The sequence below is a fragment of the Lagopus leucura genome, unplaced genomic scaffold (genome assembly GCF_019238085.1).
Source record: "Lagopus leucura isolate 7727_CA_CO unplaced genomic scaffold, USGS_WTPT01 Super-Scaffold_100016, whole genome shotgun sequence".
NCBI classification, from domain to species: Eukaryota; Metazoa; Chordata; class Aves; order Galliformes; family Phasianidae; genus Lagopus; species Lagopus leucura.
Genome location: NW_024962270.1, coordinates 1,110,730 through 1,128,415, shown reverse-complemented (window position 1 = coordinate 1,128,415; position 17,686 = coordinate 1,110,730). Strand labels below are relative to the sequence as shown.

General features: G+C 44.4%; 1 protein-coding gene across 4 annotated transcripts; it reads right to left on the bottom strand.

The window, feature by feature from the left end:
* Positions 1-1,189: 1,189 nt before the first annotated feature.
* SLC6A14 (solute carrier family 6 member 14) lies at positions 1,190-16,504 on the bottom strand. Of its 4 annotated transcripts, none has more exons than XM_042876492.1 (14): positions 16,443-16,504; positions 15,110-15,278; positions 13,325-13,456; positions 11,652-11,813; positions 10,656-10,791; positions 9,832-9,964; positions 7,953-8,093; positions 6,715-6,943; positions 6,508-6,633; positions 6,295-6,413; positions 4,992-5,091; positions 4,639-4,748; positions 3,290-3,457; positions 1,190-2,682 (listed from the first exon to the last, which is right to left on the bottom strand). In XM_042876492.1, exons 2-14 carry the CDS (start codon positions 15,177-15,179, stop codon positions 2,533-2,535), a joined length of 1,776 nt encoding a protein of 591 aa, XP_042732426.1. In that variant the 5' UTR covers positions 15,180-15,278; positions 16,443-16,504; the 3' UTR covers positions 1,190-2,532. The 4 variants fall into 4 exon arrangements, with proteins under 4 accessions (XP_042732426.1, XP_042732424.1, XP_042732425.1 ...); XM_042876490.1 differs by lacking the exon at positions 16,443-16,504 and adding an exon at positions 15,901-15,961; XM_042876491.1 differs by lacking the exon at positions 16,443-16,504 and adding an exon at positions 15,456-15,526.
* Between the last annotated feature and the right edge of the window lie 1,182 nt (positions 16,505-17,686).

Genomic DNA, 17,686 nt, shown 5'->3' with positions numbered 1-17,686 from the left:
ACGCTGCTCCCTGCTGGTCAGAGCAGCGCCGGCAGCTCTCAGACTTTCATAACTTGAATTCAAGCCTATAGACTGCCTTCCCAATGGAAATAACAGGGGATTTATATTTGCTCTCCTGTGCTGGGCCCCTAACTAATTGCCTTGCGTACATCTACAAACGCCACTTGGAATACTTCTTTTTAAATGTTTCCATGCTGTAGATGTGGCTTTTCAGGCTTTTTGGAACTGCTCACACGTCTGTGTTCTCTTTCTGTCTGAAAACATACTTGTGTTTTGAGGCAGTCCAAAATCGACTTCTTTCCCTGTTCTACTTTTCTCTTTCCAAGAGTTTTCCTCTCTTTTTAGTTTCATCCAAAGCAGAATCATTCTCTTTTAACATTTTTCCTTAAGGAAGCACACAAACAAACAGTCATTTAGATCCCTTGCCCAGCACAGAACACCCTCCCATCCCAGACCTTGCAACACAAACAAGCACTGCAATGTTTGGCACCAGCCCTCATCAGAGAGGATCAGAGAGCTTGGATCTGCTGCCTCTGCACAGAGGGACAGTAACTCTCCGGGGCCATCTGACAACCCCAGGGGATGGGCCAGAGCTGGGTTGGTGAAGAATATGAATGCCAGCACCTAAATACTCTTTAAAACTCCTTGGCAGATGGCAGCACTCAGCATAAAGAGGAGAAAATCAGCTCACCCCAAAAAGACTGCACGCACTGGAAAGATGGGGTATGCAATCACCCAAATCTGGATCTCCAGCCCTTGAGAAGTTGCCTAACGTCACTCTTATGGGAGGTTCCACTGGTAAACATCATGAAACTGATTCTTAGAAGCACCTATGAGCAGAAGAAGCTTCAGAAGAGTCCCAGCAGGGGCTCCCTGCAGGGCAATAGATGGGAACCAGGTGTTGGCCTTCATCTCTTGTCAAAGCTCTCCTGGAACTCTTTTGGAGCTGGTTTGGCCAACCTGCTTCCACACCACTTCTTGGTTACCTTCGTATGTTCAGACTAAGCTTTGAAACAGGGCTACTGCATTCAGTCCTACCTATTATAAGAAAAGTCTTTGTCCAGGTTGAACCTTTCCAGTTCAATAGCACCAAACATTGAAGAGGTGGTGGTACTTCCCACCCCACCAACTGCTGCCCCCCACCTCCATACAAAAGGCTGAAATCTCATTTTGCAGCTCCAAAGAGCCATTAAAAACAGAAAATTACATTTTATTTGCAATCAAGTGTTGATTTGTCACAAAAAAAAAATCAGTACAAAACATACAGCGAGGTGTGCGTCTTGGGCAACGAGCCACGATCCACAGTCCTTCAATGTTTAGAAACAGTGACAAAGCCCTGAGAGGAAGGGATGAGAAACCCTGCTGCACTGTTCCTGAGGAACAATTATCACAGTGAGAGAGACATGCCCCAGCACAGAAAACATATGCTTTCATTCCATAAAGCCTTGTTTGGGGTTTTTTGAAGAGGGGAATTCAGTCCTATTGTGAGTGAGGTCAGCTCTCCAGCTATCCCACTGGTTCCAAGGTAAAAGCAAAAGTCTGCTCTCCCAAATACATCACAGACTTCCTCACTTTTCAGTATTCTCACACATCAGCAAATGTTGGACTACTGGTATTACAAAGTCAATTCTAACCTTTACCTGGCAGTTCTGCTTCTTCTAGCTCTATCCAAAGACCGATGACACTGTTTGAACCCTTAGAAAGCACTCTGCTTTCCCTTGCAAGGAAAATCCCAGGAGAGCAAGCCTCGCTGGCTGCATGGAGAGCAGAAATCAAAGGTTGCCATTGGGGGCTGCAGAGACCAAGGACAGATTATTGGAGATATGGGATTTTTGAATTATAAATGGCTGAATGCTGGGTACAGAGCATGACACAACAAAAGGTGACTTGGTGGGCTCCAAGAGAAATAACGATAGAGCAGGCCGCTTCTCACCGCCTTATTTCCAGTGATGGCAACTTCTTGCCACTCAATATTTAGGTGCATAGACAAAATGAACACACTGTGTAGTGAACATCAGATCCTGAGCAGCCTCACAGCATTGAGCAAGGTTTTAAGAAAAAGTCTTCATGTTCCCTGAGCTGCAGGGGCCAGGCAACAGCACAGCCCCACGCAGCACTGCAGAGGGCACAGCAGAAGGAAGAGCTGCATGCTGCCCACAGCACAGATGTGCATGCAAGTACAGCACCGTTTGGCTTAAATTTCATGTAGCTGGGAAGCACCAGGGTGTGTTTTTATTCTTCTCCACGCCAGTAGGCACAGTCCAGCTGGATACTGGTGGGATGGGACCAAGCATGCCCAGTCCATCAGCCTGGGGAGGCTGCAAAGCCTCCTCCTGCCCTCTCAGACCTGGTTACCTGGGAAGATCTGTTCTTCCCCAAGAATACAACACTACAAATAAATAATGGGGCTTGCTTGCATCTGAAGGCTGAACTTGGAAGGGCAGAAGGTTGATTGTTGTTTTGCATTGTCACTTTCTAACAGTTAAAGAAAACACACATCTATGTTAAAAGTTGATCATCCAAAGAGCCATCTCATTCTCGGAAGTACATAAAGCCAGACACAGTAGGAATCTCATGCTCCTTTTCCTTTTTGGGAGTTACAACGTGGCTGTATCTTTCTCCCCGGTGACATTCCAGGTAGGGACCCCAGTTTGCTGTGGGCCTGCAGCAGCTTGCGATGCGCTGAAAAGCAACAGCAAGAGGCAGTTCATATCTCACCTTATTCTGGGCTATTCTTAAAGCTCCATAAAGCTGTAACTCTAAACATGTCCCTAACTCAAGAAACAGCAAACATACCATCGATGTTTTATAAAACATTCTGGACAGATTCAGCTATTGAAGTCAAACAGACTGAGAAAGCTGTGACCAGCAGGACTCTTCTTGCAAAGCCTGGCAAGAAGAGCAAACACCAGATCTTGTACTTGCTCGTTTCAGTGAGGAATATGAGGCAAAATTCCAGAAAAATAAAGACAAATTTTCTGGAAAAAAATACACACACATACATATATAGTGTTCTAAGTAAGTGGAATAACAACAAAAAAAAACAACAACAAAAAATCACTGTTGAATGTGTGGGCACACTCCCACAGAAGTAGACTTTATCTTCATACCAGACCACAATAGGGTACATTTGGCTCTGATATAACTACCAAAGATGTGGTTTGGTGTATAAATCCAGGTGATGGAACCTTGAGATATTCAACATGCTTCTGAGAAAAAGGCACAGACATTCCTGACGATGCCACGAAAAGCAAAACTGGGGACAATGACCACTGCATTGTATCCTTACCTGAAAAAGGTTTCCTTCTGCTTTAAATATTTTTACAACAGCCACAATGGGAATCCAGATGACACAGAAGATGATCATACACCAGCCAACAGCAGTTCCCCATGTTGGATATGGCACTGAGCCGTAAGTGGGAGCTGAAAACGTCACTAACGACCAGACCAAAATTGCCTGTTTAAAAGTATATATAAAGAAATAGATAGGAGAGAAAAGCAGATTTCCAGTTGAAGTCAAGTTGGACCATATTTCCAACTTAGTTTAAAAAAAAAAAAAACACAAACAAATGAACAACCCAACCTATCTACACATTCTGCAGTTTCTTCATGCTTTCTGAACATGAGATTTGTTGTACAGGATTCAGTGCTGAGCTATGGTCAAACTGTAAGACTGGCAGACAGAACTCAAAGAGGATGTTGACATGAAAGCCAACATTTTAAACATACCTTCATTTAAACAGAACTAGATTTCTGGGTCCTGTTGAGCCCAGCACTGGAGGACACGTTACTGAGTAAGCTTAGCATCTTTTCCTGTAATGTTTTATGTGCTCTAATGTTCCTGTACTTACAGGAATGAAAAATAATTAAGATTAAATGGTGGCAGAAGGAAGTTGTTTATAAGGAACATTTTCTTAATTATAATCTGAAGAGAATAAAGACAAAATGCCTTCTGGCCAAAGAGACCTGTCACTGCTTGTGGATTTAGGATATTAAGTTCAGTCACACAACAAAATCCAACCATCTACAGTCACAGCAAGGAACAGAGGAGTAATGCAAACCTGAGAAGTTCTATGTATTTTTACAGAACAAAAGAGAAATCTCAGACAGGTGAACATCTGGACATCCGAAGAATAAACCTATGCAAGAGATCTGTCCAGAAAATGGGATTTCTATCAAACAAGAGGCTAGGTTTTAATATATATTCTCTTAGTTTGCAATGATGAAAAGCCAGCTGCTAAAATAGACAATCTACTTGGCTCTGTGTTACTCCTTGGAGCGTAGATCCAGTTTGCTGGATCTGAAGGTGTAGCTTGTCCTGGAGAGGATGCTGGAGTCACCATCCCTGGAGGTTTTCATGAAACACAGAGATAGCACAGAGGGCTATGGTCAGTGGGGATGGAAGTGGGTTGATAGTTGGACTTGGTGATCTTAGTGGTCTTTTCCAACCGTAACAATCCTATAAGTGGCATGTATTGAACAGTATGGATAATGCATAGGATGCTCCACTGTCTCAGCTATAGCTTATCTTTGCCTACAGAGCATGGGCATTCATCCCTGAATATTTACATGGAAACCTATCTGTCACCAAATCAATAAATTCTATCACATTAATATAATCCAGTCAACTGTACTCACCACTAACAGCACAGGAGTAATGAAAAACCAGCACATCCTCCACCACATCCAGAAGAAACAGCTCTTCTTCCCAATCATCATCTCTATGTCTTCAATAAATCTGTTTCCTCCTGTGGAAAAACAATCACACGGTGCGTCGTAAAGCACATAAGGACCTTGCATGTGCCTATCAAAATGGCAGAAGGAAGGAGGTGGTCAAGGTCAATAACTCCAGTTCTATGACAATTAAACAAAAGGCTTTCACCATTAAGAAGTCATAAATCTTTTACTGCAGAAACAAATGTTTAATGTATGCTCTGTCTGTATAATCAAATCTGTAGTCAAAGTGTGGTTTTTCAATGTCAGTAATTTACCATAAATGTAGACGATGCCTATTATCTCCAGGACTGCAGCAAAAAGAATTCCCCATCCAGCACAGAAGTGATCTATTAAGTTCACCCAGTAAATTCCTGCCTGCAGGACAAACAAGAAAGAGGTAAAAACGTACCCAGTGCCCATAATATCTTTATGTAAATAAAATTCTCTTGTTCAAGCCAGTTTAACTGACCACCAGTCTGAGCTTTTCAAATTCCCATTTCTCCAGGTTAAGCACACATTTGCAAACATTATTTCATTTAAACATCTCTATGAAAAATTAGAAAGCAGGTCTGCAGATCTACAGTGTTTTGTCACGTTAATGAGATCCGCATATATGCAAAGTGTATATAGACAGCTGATAGCAAGATTCAAGTTTGGCACTTACAGCATTCATAGTTGTAACATAGCTATAGTATATATTAGCATCGGCAACACGAGAAGGAAATAAGCCTGCTTCACCATCTTTAATGCTGAGCTACAGGAATGGCTGTGCCAGTTAGCAGCTCTGATAGGCTTGTGCTCTTACACAAGTTTCCCACACTGGTTGAACAAGGCTGTGAATACTTGTATGCAACAGCAGGATCACAGAGCAGGGGACAGCTTTGTATTTCACATTCTTTCATACCGCGTCCTTTGCAAATCCCCCCATCATGTTTCATAACCTATACGCTTTCCTTGACCGTACACTGCTGCCTATTCACCACAGTGATCTTTATATTCTCAGTCCAATTACACATAGGAATCTGTGTTTCTGGATGTAGTCCTGGCAATTAACCTTTAGAACTGTACAAGCAATTGCCTCAAGAAAAAGCACACAGCGTACTGGAAATCCCATGTATTTCTGGAGGAGTAATGATGTGTTAATAGGTTTTTTATGACTTGAACAGAGAATTTCTCAAACACTGCTGTGTTTGGTAGTTGGTTCTGAACACAAAGGTTCTATCCATGTCTAGCAGCAGTTCCCACAAGGCTGCAGACACACTGTGTATATATGCTTGAAATTACACAGTCTTCTAAACCCAGTAGCAAATAGTCAGGTTGATGGCTCACAGGCTATTTATAGGCCTTTTATTTAAAAACACATCTCAGTTGAGTAACCACACAACACCCTGAAGTACTCCAGCACTTCCCCATAGGAATTTCCTATTTGCACATCCAAGCACATGGACAGCATCGGTGATTCTCTCAGACTCATGCAAATGGAAGCGTTTGGGGAAGCTCTTTTCACATTGCAAAGGGATGTTCTGACCCACTTGCAGAATAACTAAAGCCACTGCCAAAACAAGTATGGCACCTTACCTGAGTAACACAGATAAGACCAAGAAAGAAGAGCAATACACACACACCCAGGGTTATAGGGATTCTCAACTTTTTCATCATTTTGGGATATATATCTTGTATGGTGGTTGTAAGTGTTTCTGCAAGGGAAAGATAAGTGTGAGTTCTGAAGAGCACAATTTAGAAAGGTACTGTTCATTTGGGAAGCAATCAGTTACTTAAAACCCCACTCACCTATAGTGGCAAACTGGGAGTCAAGGCCCAAAAGCAGAAGCATGAAGAAAAATAAGAAGGACCAAAGAGGGGAAACTGGTAACTTGGAGAGAGCCTCAGGGTAGGCTACAAACGCCAGATCGAATCCTGGAAAGAAGCAGAATGATGGAGGTTACTGCTATGTTTTGTTCAAGCTCAGTCATACCAATGGTGCAATGATCACCCTACCTGAGTCCACGACCTCTGAGACAGGTCTCTTCAACACGAATGCCATATGTCCCAGGACAGAGAAAATTGCAAACCCGGCGAATACGCTGGTGAGGCAGTTTGTTACACAAACAAAAATGGCATCCGAGTAGCAGTTGTTGTGGAACTTGTTGTATGAAGACAAAGCAACGAGTCCACCCCATGCCACAGAGAGGGAGTAGAATATCTGAGTGGCTGCATCCTTCCAAACCTACCAGAACCAAGCACATGTGAGTTATTATTAAAGTTATTATTAAATGCACCATAGCTATTCACGTGTACTGTCCATGGAAGCTCCAAGATTTTTCTACATCCAGACTAAATATCTGATTTTATTTCATATGAACTTCAGAATAGGTAGGATGTAGCATGCTGGTGATGCTGCAGTCTCCAGCACAAACAAGGTCCTCTGTGAAATCATAAAGGCAACATCCCAAGTACGTTGCCAAATATTTAGGCTTTACTGGGCCAACTTTGAAGAAGAGATTCAATTCACTTACATACATAGGTTGTCAAGATGTGAGCCTTGTCACAGCGCCAGTGAATAAGAAAAACCAGGAGAGGCCTCAGAAATTAGCTTCCATTTGCTCACTAACTTTTGTTCCTCACACCATGACCCAACCAAATCAAATGATTTATGTGGGAAACTGTGCCCCTGCTGCATCCCCTCAGTTAATGCCCAATGCTCACCTACGACACCACAAATGAACCATACTGAATATTTGCTTTTGTTCAAGCAGAACTAATGTACTGAACTATAATGAAAAATCATCCAGGCTTCCTTTGCACAAAGCACCCTTCCCTACCCATCCAATTTCCTGAGGCGATTTGCTGGGCGATGCACAGCCTGGATTTCTCCTTGAAATTCTTACAACCAAAGCAAGAGGGCATCATGCAAGAGCAATGCTTGATCCCACACCAAGGACCATCTCAGCAGGTTTTGCTATGGTGAAACTTTGCCTCTGGAGAACTGCTCAAAGGCAACGTGATGGAATTTGCTGCTGTCCAGTGTGGAAAGGAAGGAACAGATTGAGAGTAGCTAGAACAGGGACTTGAAGCTCTCATAGAGCTGGGGTTACTGGAAAGCCAGAAACCAGCTGTCTATACAGAACTCAGGGCAGGAAGTGAAGAACTTTTGACTGGATAAAAAAATAAATTGTTCTGTAAATGCCAAGCCCATATAACCACAGAAATGCTTCCTGACACCTGACACTTCTCACCTCTGCCTCCATCAACTTGGTGATGTTGGACTGTTTCCCAATGTAATATTCAATGCCATCCAAAGCACCTTCCAGGGTGGCTCCTCGCACCAACAAGATGAGTAGGATGACATATGGGAAGAGCGCAGTAAAATAGACAACCTGCAGAAAGAAGAGCAGGGACACATGTTAGCAGTGATGAGATGCACAGCCTTTCATGCATGAGGAAGGCCAAGGGTCTAGGCTGAGAGCTGCTGGTACAAAGAGCCGACAATCCGGGAAGTGGGACTGGAGGTGAGCACACGTCAAGCACCAATCATCTGGCTTAGCCAGTTCTGGAGCTTCATTCCAGCAGAAGGCTCAAGCCACATATCCACTTTTCAGATAGCTCTCGATCAGTTTCAGAAATGTTTTCTGACATAATTTATTGCTATGGCAAGGCCTGGACTCAACTACCTCAGGTGCATCTTACTATGCAATGCTTCTAGCAAACAAGACCTGAAGCTAGCAAAATTAGGTTATCAGGATGGAAATATCTCCTATTGAGACCAAAAAACAAAACAAAACAGCCCACGCTGGAAACTTTTCTCTACTGGGAACAAGGACTTTTCAGCTCTCTCAGACACAAATCCGGCTTGTTTGTCCATACAACTTCTAGCATGGTGGGAACCAGGCCAGCAGCGAGTTTATCATGCAGGCTGTGTTTAACAATACCATTGTTTCCCAAATCTTGGTTTCGGTGTTACGCAGGCAGATAATTGAAAGAACGGTGCTGGTTTCACCAAGCCATAGCCCTGCACCAGGTGGAGAGTCTGTTTTTGAAGACCTCTCTCATATTTGCCTGCAGTAGTCAACTCTCAACTCTTCATCACTTCCTTATTCCTGCCCAGCTAGATAGTTCTGATTCTTAACTTTCTCCTCAAGTAGTCTTACCTTCATACAGAAGAGAAGTGACAGAAGAGCCATTTGCGAGGAAGCCAAATAATGCAAGTTATAGAGGAACAATGTGGCATTATAAACGATACTGGGAAAGCTCAGATACTCCACTACAAAGTTCTGAGACAAAAAGCAGAATGCTTCAAATAGAGAGGAGAATAGGAGGAGATGATAGACTGAGCAAAGCAAGGCAGGCAATGCGGAACTTTGGAAAGGCACAGTGAGAGGAATTAAGGAGGAAAAAGAAAATGAGTGCAGAAATGCTGACAAAGTTCCTTACAACGGATTGAAGGAACAAGTAACAGAGATGCAACACAGGGAATAAGAGATATGGGAAGGGGATCAACTAAACTGAGAGAAGGGTCTCGGGCAGCGAGGAATGAAATACAGCTTGAGTTCTGAAGAGGATCCTCCCTATCCAGCAGAACACAGGCAGGCCTGATAGTTCAGCACAGCCAGAGTCTGAAAATAAGCACCTATGGACCTGGTCCCTGCAGGCAGCTCAGAAATCTTGGGTACAAACAAGATTTCACAACCTGGTAGGTACATGTACAACTGTTGGCAGGACTTGACCTTTATTGTCCAAACATCTCAACTGGTCTGTAGGTGCAAATAATTACTGGGTGTTACCACAGCATATGTGCGTGTGCTGTCACATGCACACCTTCATCACTGCCAGCCAGCTGGCTGCCAGCACCCAGCCTGCATCACCTGAGTGACAGCATGGTCTCCAAACACAGGGCAGCCCTGGTGGAGCCAGCAGAGCAGTGCCTTAAGTAACTGCTGAGCAATCAGCACCTTACTCATATTTTATATAACAGTTCTGAAGCCAAGGCACAGCAACAGAGCCTAACAGTGGGTCACCATCACATCCTGCCTTGCGCTGGCCTCCCTCCAGTCCAGGTGACACTGGGATTGCTGCTGGGTAGGATCAGGCCAGAATCTGCCGTCTGCTTTTCCTCACCTTTCCAGAAGATTTTATGCCTTTAAACAAGGCAGCTCCAACGATCATCCAGGACAGGAGCAGGCAGAGGGCCAGGTACCACACGACGTTGCCCGTCTCGTTCAGCCCAGTGGAGCGCTGAAGAGCCACTTTACTGGAAGCACAAAACAGCACAGTGAAAACAGTGACAGAAGCACCTGCTCCTCTACAGTCCCTTCCTGAAGGAAAACGAACTGCTTCCTATAGGTACTGGCACTGAGGGACACTGTTAGTGGTTGGGGGGGATGGGTTGATGGTTGGACTGGATGATCTAAGATCTTTTCCAACTGTAATGATTCACAGGTATATTTACAAGATCCCACAGGCAGCAGCTATAACTGCATGATTGGAGCCGAAAAACCTAAAATGCAGCTGTGTGTTTTGCATTCTTCAGCATCCACCAGCCCTCAGCTCCATGACCGACTCCACAGGTCCCATCATGCCTCCAAGTTAACCATGAGATTCTAACAGCAGAAGAGCCCATGACAAGAATCAGTTCTCAGGCAGATAGAAATCACACAGCTGAAGAAATGGAGATTTCAAAATAGGTTCTGATTATGAACAATAAGTATATTTTACTGCATAAATCCCCCCCAAAAAAGTAGATACCATATACAACAACACCATGTAGTCCCAGCAGAACTCAAGAAAAGGCTTCTTCAGCAGGACTATTTTTCAGCTTGCTACGTGTTTGCTCATTTGCTTCCATATAATTTTTAAGGGCCCACACTCATCAACGAGAACTTAAGTTCCTCCTGCACAGATTTCCATGCTTATTCCCATTGACAAGATTGTTTCTTTCTTACTTCCAATACTGTTCACTGGGAAACTGCACTGGTTTATAGTTGATGGTGCCGTTGATACACATGAGGTTGTTGCTTGTGATGAACGAGTAGTTTGCATGAATGATTTCTCCACCTAACATTGCACTGCAGTCCTTTACTGAAAGAAAAACAGCAGGGAAGAAAAGATACAATCAACAAGCAGCGATTGAAAAAACGAAGTCAGCCTACAATGGTAAATATGTTTTCTAAACAGTTACAGCTTCAGCTATACACAGCAAATATAACCTACTCTCAGCACTCAAAAGCTCTGTATCAGCATTTACCATAAAATCTGGTGGAAGGTTACTTAAGACAATATCTTCAGCTGAATTTTGTAGCGCTGTCCCTGTTTTAATAGTGTCAGAGGTTATATGGCAACTTGTTTCCAACTGTGCTAATAACTGATAATTATCACATCAGCTTCACCTTTTGCCTTAAACTACCCTGATAAGAAAGCTGGGGAGATAAGTGTTTGGCAGTACATGCGCTGCCAAACATCAAGAATAATAGCATTGAGATATGTTCTCAACAGTTAATAAAGTATGAAATCAATGCCTTATTGGTGCTCAGCACTGCTGTAGCTACAGAAGAGGCAAAGGATAATGAAAGCAGCCCTGATAAAAGCTATAGGAATACTTTTGCTTCCCTTGAGAGAGGCATTTGCTTTGCCATTAGGCCTGGTGAAATAGGAATGCAGTATTTCTTCTGGTACATGCAATTGCCAGGAACATCAGAGTTTAAAGGCGAGGGGGAAAAAAAAAAAATGAAGTTCACCCCGGGTCTCTGTAAATTTCCCAAGAACCTAAAACTGGTGAAAGAGAAGATGGTAAGCATTATGCTCATGAGTTTAGAATCAAAATCCAGGAATCGTTTCCTCAAGCCATGGCTGCCATCTTGCTCCTGTAATCTCTCCCCGAAAACAGCCCAAAGCACACTTTATCAAGAGTAATATTGAGCCACAGCTGTTGAGCACAGTACCTAGGCGTGTTTTGCTGCAGAACTCATCTGCCCAGGAAAAGCAATCCGACCATGGAAGCACTTTTTGAAATGAGGCAAACAAGTAGTAGAGTGCATAGGCAATGATGACGTTGTAATAGATTGCCACAAACGTTGAGATGATGACCATCGTGACACCCACTCCTATGAAACAGAAAGATGCAGAGTCTTAATTACTCCAAACTCAGGTTGAAAAACTGAAGAGCCTTCAGTTCACTTTTGAAAGGCTTCTCAGGACAAAGACTACTTTTAATAACTGCAAACAGCCACCAGACAGAACGGGTACATCCATGAAATGAAGGGTATGATCCAAACTGACCAACCCAGACGTGCTTTTGAAACAAGGTTCAACTTAGACCCATAGAAATAATTGGACTAGTTATCAAGTCTAAGGAGAAATTCAATGTTTTTTTCCTCTCCTAGCTCAGTGGAAAGCTTTGATTTCTTAGTAAAACAGAGGAAACTACACAAGACCTAGCACAGATCATTTTAAAGATACCTTTGTAATTACTAGTTTTGCCAATAAATGAGAAATAGCAGAAAATGACAGAAGTCTGCCATTAATACTGGTATTCTCCTTTTCTGAAATGAACTTTGTTCTGAGTTAGAGGAAATCTGCCAAACACCTCCTAATCATTCAGGGAGTATATTTAAATTTATATCTTCACAGACACACAAAGCGTTTGCTGTGTCTATAGACTTTTTCTTTGAAGATAAACACACTATTCTTCTCTTGAAAGGTTGGTTGTGCTGCTGAGTAAAGACTGGCAAAAGTGTAAGTCAACCAGCCAGTCTGTAACCTCCTTTGTTTTGTAGAAGGTGGTGATTGAAGTACTTACTGTAATCATAAAAGAAAAAAAAAAAAGAAAAGAAAAACCTTCTTTGTTCCTGTATTAATTTCTCAGGTAGATAAAGGACAAACAAGACCAATTACGTAGCCATTTACACCCACATGCACATCATCTGAGTGGATATAAGTGAGTAAAGCACGTGATTGGTTGTTTCCAAACAAATAAGTCTTCGTGTAAAATCCAAACCCCCACATAGGAAGGCAAACTACCACTACAGAATACAACAATCCCTCTTACCATGGAAGGTACTTCACCTTATGAAGCTGAAGCCTAAACTATTGGATCCATTGGATCAGTTTCCTACCTATTGGAAGTGCAGTGATACCTGGTTGACTGCACACCTCAACCAACTCTATACGCCTGCACCAACTCTGGTTGGCCAAATGCAGAATGAGCACATCAACATGGAACTGTCCTGCGAGTTGTTTGGGATTTGTAGTGCAAAGAAAGCGATAAGGCAAAGTTTGGTTCACAATCTCTTAGGTAGACTGGCAGGTATGCAAGTGGGGTTTTCCCATCACGAAGCAAACGTGGTAATTTTCTTCTCTCCAGATAGCTGCAGTTAGCATGAATTACTGATAAAGCCTCACACAGTTAGAAACTTCATGGAAAATCATTACCCACATCTGTTTATCTATTTGTTAATAAGGAAGACATTTATCTGGGAATGTAATACTAACCCAGTTCCAGTAGGAGCATTGTCCACACATCGAACAGAAAAAGCTTCTTAGTTAATAATTCTATGAGGAAATTGTCAATCTGCATCTGTTCATTAATAAAACGAGGAAATTTAACAGTACCAACCTTGAAACAATGGTAATATTCTCCAGATGGAAATGGGGCCTAGGCTGGCAAACTGCCCAAGGGAGCATTCCATGAAAAATAAAGGCAAGCCAGCTAATGCCAACATCAATGTGTATGGGATTAGGAAAGCACCTGAGCAGAGAACAAGAAAAAAGCAGAAAACAATGAATCTTTCACTATTCACTGCATTTTATAAGACTACTTTGCCCCGTCTCAAATACCTGCTGTGGCTTATTTGCTTTTTGCAGAACATAGGCATTTATATGTAAAAGTTGTTTTCTGTAAGACTAATAGTACCTATGAAGAAGAGATGTGGGTTACCAGAATTTATTTACATGGGATTATTCCTCTTATTGAGCTAAAGGGATTTTGCAAAGACTACTGAAGATATTGTTCTCAGAGAACCAGGAACGCTGCTCAGCTGTAGGCTTGGTCTGCTTTCTATTTCTTTTAATTTAAGCATGGACAAAAGTATTTCTTCACATCCTTAGCCACGAGTTGCAGCTGCACCGTCAGAGAACCTACAGGATGTCAAAGCATGAAAATTATGTTATATGGTTGGCTGACTCCTATGTCAAACAGGATCCCAGCATGGCTCTTGTGTAAGCCCATTTTAGAGCTCACATTAACCTGACATCAATGAGAACCCTGTCCTGTGGAAGGGATTGGCACTTCTTTTGTGCACACATGAAGAACAAGGAAAGAGAGAACACAGCTTTCCTGAACACGACCCGACATCCACATGTGTAACCAGGCAGAAATCCATCCTCCATGCTGCCTGACTTAAAAGCCACTGAGGACCCAGTTCTACAAGGAACTGCAAATACCTGCTGTAATTTAAGGATGCAAATAGCCCCCTTCAATTAGTTGGGGCAAAGAAGGATACAAGAAGCAACACAATGGTGCTTTAAATGCTAGATCTGCTGCAGCAGATACAAACCACCTAACAGGTAGGCTGATGCCCTGACTTATTTTGTTTTCACAGTTTTGTTCAAGAGCCATAAGGAAGGCAATCTGGCCAACAACTCAAGCCAATAAAACTTCTGTACTAAGAATGCCATCTTGCATTCCACACACAGTTGGATGAACTGCATTGCATATAAGAGTTCAAAATTTGACTCAAAATGATTGTTGGGCAGAGTAAATAAGTACACAGAAGTAAGCACACTGCAGATACTAGACATTTGCACTCTTCCTAATTACCAGTGGTTGCTTGGTGGGTAGACAGAGCTCTGGAAGAGCAGCCAGAGAATCTAGAGCCTCCATTTGGCTTCGCCAGTTATTCATTATGTAAGCAGGTAGAGACTTTCTGCCCCACACTTCTGTAGAATCTGATGGGGATTACTACTGAGGTTGGATAATTATTTCAGCTTAGCTCATTTGTCCGGGCAAAACAAAGACTGAGAGAGGACTCAACTGCACTCTATAAACATATCAAAGCAGTAAACACTGAGGAAACAGAACAGCTATTTAAGCTGTTATCAATGGATATTGGCACATTAATAAAGAGGTGCAATTGCGTGATGAGGAAGTCAGAAGAGTTCTGCAATACTAAGATGGAAGCCTGCAGTTAAAACTAAATCATATCCCTCTCCTCAGCCAGTACTCAAAAAGCACAGAGATGCTTCTTCCTGCTCTTCCCATTCCTATCAGCAGGCATCATCCCAGTTCTCAGCGAGATGCTCACATCCAGCTTTGACAAAACACATCCAGCCTCAGGGCTGGCCTTCATAGCTCTTGGAGATAGCAAGGTGCCCACCCAGAACTGCCATTCAATACAGGTACCTCCGCCGTTCTGGTAGGTGAGATATGGAAAACGCCAGACGTTGCCCAGGCCCACAGCGTAGCCCACCATGGAGAGAAGGTAGTCAGCTTTGTTCGACCAGTTGCCACGATCTGAGTTCTCATCACTGTCACTGGCGTGAGCATCTTTTTCATTTGACAGACTGAAGTCCTTGGAAGAGAAGAAGAGGGAAGGCTCAGGATCACCCCAGCGGTAAGCAGGACAGTTGTATCCTCATTTATCTGTCCACAGCATCACCTGAACATCTCTGGGCAGGGCAGTCAGATAGGGTGGGCAGAGCCAGGTGGGGTGACCAGTCCAACTGGTCTTTGACCAGACAGCACGAACCTGTTAGGGTCCTCCCGGGAGCCCAAAGATTCTTCAGAGCCAATTGTATCCTGCTCCTTCTAGCAGCTCCTGGGGACAGAATTTCCAGGAACCCTCTGCTCTGCCTCTGTACATGCCCAGGTGTATCCATACTTGTCTAAGTACTGAGCTCATCCCCTTCTGCCCACCTATTTAGGTCCCCCTGTATTCCTGTATTTACCTGCATCCCATCTGGATAGATGCTTTAATGTCTGCCTAGGTACACCATATCACCTGCCCAGTGCTTCCAGGTAGCCATACCCTATTTACTCAAATGCCCCTATGCCCACCTGAAGCACTTCCATACCCTACCTGCTCAGGTGCATTTGTAACCCGCCTATTTCCCCTCCCAACACACACCAGTCCAAGTGTCCCTACACCTACCCGAGTACCCACACAGCCCACCTGCCCCGTGCCCCATCCCCACCTTCTTCTTCCCGCAGGATAGGAAGCCCGGCAGGCTGAGCATCCCCATCGCCGCCGCTGCCGGAGCCGCTCCGCTCTGCCCGCGCCGCCCGCTGCGGGCCCTTTATCGGAGCCGCCTCCCTCCTGCCGCCCGCCCCCCTGCCAGGAACCGCGGCCCCGGGGCTGCCCCACGCTCCGGGCGGGGCTGCGGGCGATGCGGTCCCTCCCGCCCCCTGGAGCAGCTCGGGCGCCCCGTGGCCTCTCGCCCCAACCCGTGCCCACTTCCCCTCCGCACGCCCAACCCCTCGCCCACTTCCTCGGGAACACCCGCCCGAGCTGTCCCGGTCCCCTGCCCACTTCCCCTCCTAAGTACCCCCTGCCCTCTCCACGCCCGGACCCGCTTCCCCTCTCACACACATTCTGCTCCTACCTATCCAACTTCTCCTCTCCAGCCTATCCAGCCTTCTCCTATCCAGCCTTCCAGCTTCTCACATACCTGCCAGAACATCTGACCCCACATCACCCCATGCCTCTCCCCGCAGAACCACTGCCTGCCCGCCTCACCTCCGTTTCTGCCACACGAGCAGTTCCCAGCACACCGGTCTCCCATCACATCCAACACCCATCCCTTCCTTCTGTTCCTTCTCTTCCTTCTTCACGCCAGAGTCTCAGCTCAGGAGATGCATGAAAGCCAAGGGCACAACAGGGGTTAAACTTCGGTTTCTAAACACCTTCCACGCACAGGACACACAAAGACAAGACAGGTCATAAAAGCAAAGCCACCCCCAGAGGAGGAATTTAACAAGCAATGGCTTAATGACAACGACGACTTAACTGAGGACCTCCTGTGCTTCACCAAGTTGAGCAGCCTTCCCCACGTATACCCTATGGGCACTCAGGAGCACAGCAGCTAAAGCACACAGTGGTTCATGATGGTCAGCCAGCTGCCTCGCTGCTCTCCATTGCACCCACTCTTTTCTCTCACCTGCATACACTGTTCTCAATTAGTGAGGCTCCTTGTTCAGTAAGGCACTACCCAGCCTGAGTCTCCATGTGTTGTATCAGGAGTGAAGAGTGTGTGGGACAGCACCTGAAACACAGGTCAAATCAGATTTATCTTTTTAATGCAGCAGCTTCTCTTGGAGATTTCTATTTTAGCCCCTGGAAGGATGCCCGAATACTGCGTCTTTGGAAACAAAAGTAAGCACAAGCGTATTGTCTTGGCACAATGAAGGCTCTGCAAATTAAGGTAAACAAATTAAGAAAGCATTCCTTGATGGGCTGCCTGCAAACTGTGGGCTGTAACAGCCAAGCATGAGAACACAGAATGCCAGCCTTCAGTTCTACATGGCACAGCACACAGCTCGCACACACCGAGGGTGAGCTGAGATTCTTCTGAAGTCTGTTTGGATTTAACGTAAGCTAAATTAACCTGACAAACCCAGAGTGAGTTGTGAATATGGAATTTTTAACATGAGACAGCATGATTTTGGTTTGGGTTATGGATAACCCTGGGATCTGGGGACCACTGGCTCCCCAGGTAGAAAACAACACTTTCCTGCAAGCAGCACCCGACAAAAGCATCCAAATCTCTTCCAAACTCATGATTCAGAACTGGTTATCAGCTTGTTTAGAAACAAAACGAGATGAAAAACAACCTGTTAGCCACAGCCTCTCCCTCCTTATTAGGATTAAGTGCATGTTGTAATGCTGTGGAGTCACCAGCTGTGGCATTTTCTCTGTGTAACTCGAGATGACTAAAAGTAAAACTATACTGGAGGTATCGCTCCTGGGATGCACTCAGTTTC